The following is a 6,123-nucleotide window of genomic DNA, read 5'->3' as shown; positions in this document are numbered from 1 at the left end:
CCCCCCCCCCCCTCTGTGTTAAAACATAATCTTGATCGGTTTAATCCAATGGTTTCATTGTCGGTTCTTGGTATTATACGACATGAAGACCAGCTTAATATAATCATGTGTCTATCAAGAACTATGTAATGTCTAAGGGTTAAAAGGGTGCAGAATAGGTTTCCTTTGCCGAGAATGTGTGCAGCCGACCATGATTGTGAACGGAGGCTTGCATCATAAAAGGATAAAAGGATAGTTTGAAAATATCATTGACCGAGAATGAGAAAAAAGACCCTGAACTATATTATAAAGTAGTCTGCGAAATGAAGGCATACACCTGAAATGATAATGTATGAATGGTGTCACAATTCGGACTATTGTTACCGTACTGGACACTGTTGCATATACATCCCTGCGAGGACGTCCTGGCACACAGGCCAGGGGAACTCTATCTCGAGAAAACAGATATCAATAGAATACGGTATTTTTTTCCACAAACAGAGGGACTGTTGTATTATCATACATTACGACACATCTGCATACGTTTTCTGATATAGCATCCTTTTTACTCAAAGGGTGTTCCGACTCATCAACTGTTACGTCGCTATTACAGGAACATAATTCGTCTACTTTGGCATCCGTCAACTTGGAAAACATGCATCTTCATTGTCTAGCGGTTTTGTGCCTGTCTGAATATTCCAACATTGTAAGTATTGTATGTTTATATATATATATATATATATATATATATATATATATATATATATATATTATAGGTACCGCACTGCTTAAAGATTCAGTGGTTCCTCTTCTGAATGATTGTGATTGGCTGTGTGACCGTAATCTTCAACTCACGTGGTCCTCTACTCATTACATGTGATTGGATGATTGACTAGTCTGTACAACTCACGTGTCCAACAGATTAGATATAAATGCCACTGAGTAGAACGACTTGTTACAGACGGAGAATTGGTGCTTCTACAATAGCAAAGGTCAGTTTACCTTTTTATTCTTCACACTTCTGTCACATAGATGAGCTCTTCTCATTCCTTCATACATCTCAACACCATGATCTCCGTTTGATATTTTGTATTAATGTTGCATTAATTTCCTGTTTCAGTCTAAGATATCCACAATGGCGAGGCTCCTGGTGGGTTTTGTTCTCATTTTGTCTTCTGCAGCAGCGTCTGAGGTGAGTGAGCGAGTGAATGAGTGAAAGGGAGTGCAATGAATTAATGCCATACTGTGTTGGGTGTCGACATTGCAAATAGTCCGAGAAGTAAAATAAATGAATAGTGGTTCCTCCGTGGGGATTCCAGGTTAGATGTGAGGTGAGGTAAAATGAGGTTTAATGTTGCACTCAGGATTATTGCACTTATATTTCGACGCGCATCTGTTCTCCGGGCAGACGCTCTATCCACAAGACCACGAAGGTTAGGATTGGTTCCCAACAACCTATACTGGGCATTGAAGGAAACGTAATGGAACGGGTGGTCAGACTCGGTGACTTGTTTCAACGTGTCAACGCACTCCGAAGTCGTGAATTGCTGATCATAATATCAATCACTGGATTGTCTGGTCCAGACTCGATTACTTATAGTTCAACATCTCCTTATTGATGGCGATGCAAACAGAGGAAAGAAATGCAATTGACCAGTTACCCTGTCAAGAATCTTCAGACAAACTTAAGTTTATTCTTACAATATAGATATCTGATCTCCTTTTTGGTATATAAAAGTAAAAAATATGAGAATGATACTTAATGAATTGAATTCAAATTTCTTCGTGTTAATAATCAGTCTATCTTGTATGCTTTAATTCTTTCTGATTGTGTTTGGAATTTCGCTGATTGCGGCGCTAAGCAACAATCAATTCCTATACCTGTAGTGGAGAAATATCAGCGCTATCTACGGGGATGCGACAATGCTGCTGGACGTGGCATTCGGAGATGGCATCATTGAACTGCAGTCCCACAAACCGGACAATGCGCCTGCCTCTTTCCGAGAAACAACCAACCTCCACGTGTTTTCCAGGGTATGTGTTATTTATTCTACTCTAAATGGTACAATAAACGTTGAAATATTTTCTGACGAAATTCGTGTTAACCTTAACGTCCATTTCAATAAGCTTACATTCAAACTAACCGTTTTCTTTAAACACCATTGCCCCCTTGGAAGTCTTGAGTAAAACTGGTACCCAATAACATACGCATAAAGAAAGGTCAACTGAAATAGATTTGTAAGACAGACACTGTGTCCTATCAGACTGCATGTCCAAATGGTGCTGATTGTCGTTTTCAGTCACTGGTCTCCCTGGTCAAGTCTCGGTTGTTTACAGTTCACCCTGATAGAGCTTGCAACGATGTCTTCAGCAGAACAAAATCACCCATTTATTCGAGCTTCATTTTCTTTAATCTCATTTCAGCAACTTGTTGCCATGAGAAATTCGGTTGACAAAGAATGCTATGTCAGACATATCAAAGAAACCTTTGAAGAGTTGAAAGTGAAAATAGGAGGTATTGAACAGGTACGTGGAGTTTTGCTTCAGTTTCTAAAGATTAGCAAATGTTGTTTAAAGGGTAGAGTACTTACTAAGCATATGTACTGTCGTCCGGATTCCAGAGCTTCATTCGAAGGAGTACAAAGAGAGCTATTTTGCTGGGTCAAGCAAATGTACCACCAAATCCTTCGCTCAATGATTAACAATCTGTATATCTGTAATACAATCAAGGAAGGATTATATTTACAGGAATGAGTGAGTGAGTGTGGTTTTACGCCACTTTTAGCAAAATTACAGCAATATCACGCCGGGGGGTAACAGCAATGGGATTCACACATTGTGCCAATTGCAATGTAAGGAGGTCGATCTCGGGCAGTCAGAGTCACAAGCGAACGCTTTTACCACAATGCTACCCCATTGCCCATTGTATTAAGAGGAAGTATTTGGGTACGAGTGGAATTCATGTTGATTCTCAAAACCTCAAAGGTTTTGCTTGATCTTAGGAGATGATGTTTAAAGGTTAGAATACTAACTAAGCATATGTACTGACGTCTGGCGTCCATCCGTCCGGATTCCAGAGCTTCATTCCAAGGAGTACAAAGAGAGCTTTATTGCTGGGTCAAGCAAATGTACCACCAAATCCTTCTCTCAATGATTTACTATAATCCGAAATACAATCAAGGAAGGATTTTCTATTATATTCATAGGAATGAGTGAGCGATAATGGTTTTATGCCGCTTTCAGCAAAATGTTACCAATATCACGGCGAGGGACATCAAACATGGGGAATTGAACTCAAGCCTTCGGCGTGACAGCCGAACGGTTTAACGCCGTGCCACGCATATGCAAGTTTATTTTGTTTATACAAAACGTCAACGCCAGAGAATAACCATTCTGGATCATCAGGGGCTTGATTATTCTTATTGGAAAACATTCACGCCCCCAACATTTCCAAATATATTGTATTATTGATAGGATGCAATTCCCTATTTTGACTTGTATCTGATGTTCCTGTTTGTTCAGGTGGACCCGTTGTGTGTGGTTGTGACGGGTGCCACGGGTGGGGGAGCATACGCTCACCTTTTCATCAATACATTGACGATAACATTTATTTGTCGTGATCCCCTACTTTCGTTGGAGAGTATATTTCACATTTTGTCCGATTCTTGTCTCCACAGCTGTCTTAGTCCTGAAGTGAAACGTTAAGAAATAAGTAATGTTTTCTCATTTACTCCTAAAGCACAATGCAACCGTAGGCCAGCTCGCTGAAGATTGGATTGACGTGAAGAAGGTTTGCCCCATTGAGCCGTGGGCTGTGGAGGAGCTCCTTGGAGATGAGATCGACTGCTTCTGCCGCTTCCACGACGTCTACTTCGTCGGTCTCGTGCACACAGGCACCGTTGACCTCACAGGTATGTATTGTCTTACATTGGTTGTGTGAAACTCTAAATTGTAAATACATATTTTGTGTAAGACATTGTCCAAGTGATATTTCCCGTTTATTACCCGCCCGTTTAAGATACCACTGTTTGATAACAATAAGCTGGTGTTTAATACCAAAGCGCGTGCTTTCATGTCGGTACTCCCGGAACAAACTCCATGAAAAATATGGAAAAACTTTCAACATCACATCACTTATTCTATGACATTGCGTACACTGATAGATCACTCAAAACTCGATGACATGAACCCTGTTATTGGGACATTGTCTCGCTGGTGTAGCTTGCAACAAAGTTTCAAAGATTACTCATAACGTCGGTGTTCGCTCAAAACAGCGAAGATCAAGATTCCCCTCATGGGTACAATGTGTGAAGCCCATATCCGGTGTGCCCACCCATACCTCCGTGATTTTGCTGAAATATTGCTAAAAGCGGAATAAACCAATCTAATTCCATCACTGTATTACTCTGTTAAAATCAATTGGATTATGCTGTGGGTCGCGTCAATGTCTTGGTCTTCATCAACCCATGCTTGCCGTAAAAGGCGACCATGTTTGTCGAAAGAGGCGACTAACGGGATCGGGTGGTCAGGCTCGCTGACTGGGTTCATGCATGTCATCGTATCCCGATTGCTTCACCTGGTTTATGACGGGAATTCCATTAGTTCCATCAAATTAGGTTTGAAAAGTTTATAAGCGGCAAGTAATAAATACATTACTCAACTCGCTCCCATGTTATACCGTTTTTATTAAACATTCGCTCGTCAAATACCAGAATTAATCATTCGTTTCTTTAAATTGGTATTACACGGGAGCTCGTTTTGGCACTATGTTGTACACCTGTTTCCTTATATGTCATTAATATTTACTGGCGATTCCTCTACTCAAATTTTTCTCTAAAATGTGAACTATTTGTGGCGTAAGTCAATGAACAGTCCTTGTTAATCGAATGAGGTAAGTATGTGTGTTGAACGTTTTAAATCCTGTTTTTTTTAGCTAGGACAATCTGAATCTCGCTACATTATCTTTATTATCTCATACGTATAGCACTATACCTTATACTTAAAAGACTTAATTTGATTATTACAGCTCCATCCAGGAGACGCAAACGTGCAGCGGCTTCTTGGCTAACTGTTGCAAGCACTTGCTGCTGTAGGTACTGTAACAATAATTAGCACTGGCATGAAGACAAGTTCACTCACTAATTCATGAGTTACAAAAGTATCCAATGTCGGATTTCAATAAGGCCACTCGATAACGCAAAAAGTATGCATTCTCTAAATTTCAATTGATGTTGTCATACGGAGGTAACTACATATATTTACCACAATGTTCCAAAATAAACCAATGTTTCAAACCAATTGCTTTGTGGGAAATGTGTTGTTTGCACAATTAGAAACATTATGAATATCTATATCTTTGCTAATTCTAACATTTTTTGTTCGTTTGTTTAACGCCGCACTCAGCAATATTCCTGCTGTTTGACGGCGGTCGGTACATAATCGAGTCTGGACCAGACAATCCAGTGATTGATATCATGAGCATCGATCCACACAATTGGGGTCGATGACATGCTTCAACCAAGTCAGCGAGCCTGACCACCCGATCCTGTTAGTCGCCTCTTACGAAAAGCATAGTCGCTTTTCACGGCAAGAATGGGTTGCTGAAGACCTATTCTACCCCGGATCTTCACGGGTCACCATCCGCAAATATTTGTGTCAGAAGAAGTTTAGGAATGTAGAGACTAGCTCGATACAGAGAGAGGTTACTCTTCTTCTGTGTAGATTTCCATTTAATACATTCTGAATTCACAATAAGAAGCAAGTTGAGAAGTCTTTTCGCAGAATTGAGGGATTATCAAATCACTTGGCCTTGTCTTTATAGAATCTGCCCCTCCATGGAATTTACCTTCTACCATTCTGAGTGAGGGAGAGAGTTGTTTGACTTTATGGCAGTCTGTAGACTTGGGCAGGCAAACCAGTGGTTAATGGTATGACCAACGAAGGGTACCATGACACAGTGTCAGCTGGATGAGGCATTTTAACATCTTCGGTTTCTACGAAAATGCCCACAGAACCTTAATACATGAGATTCTTGGGGCGGTTTGGTACCCGTGTGGTTAAAGCGTTGGCTCGTCACGCCGAAGATGCGAGTTCGATACCCCATATTTGTACCCGACACTAATACAAATATAGAAAATCAAACAC

General features: G+C 40.5%; 1 protein-coding gene across 1 annotated transcript; it reads left to right on the top strand.

Annotated features, from left to right (window-relative positions):
• The first annotated feature begins 830 nt into the window (after window positions 1-830).
• On the top strand, window positions 831-5,277 carry LOC124128707. The gene is made up of 6 exons (XM_048398214.1): window positions 831-971; window positions 1,100-1,171; window positions 1,867-2,013; window positions 2,404-2,505; window positions 3,719-3,890; window positions 5,006-5,277. Exons 1-6 carry the CDS (start codon window positions 912-914, stop codon window positions 5,089-5,091), a joined length of 639 nt encoding a protein of 212 aa, XP_048254171.1. The 5' UTR covers window positions 831-911; the 3' UTR covers window positions 5,092-5,277.
• The last annotated feature ends 846 nt before the right edge of the window (window positions 5,278-6,123 follow it).

This window comes from Haliotis rufescens, unplaced genomic scaffold, assembly GCF_023055435.1.
Source record: "Haliotis rufescens isolate VD_foot unplaced genomic scaffold, xgHalRufe1.0.p SCAF_18, whole genome shotgun sequence".
NCBI classification, from domain to species: Eukaryota; Metazoa; Mollusca; class Gastropoda; order Lepetellida; family Haliotidae; genus Haliotis; species Haliotis rufescens.
This window is presented reverse-complemented; position numbering and strand designations above follow the sequence as displayed.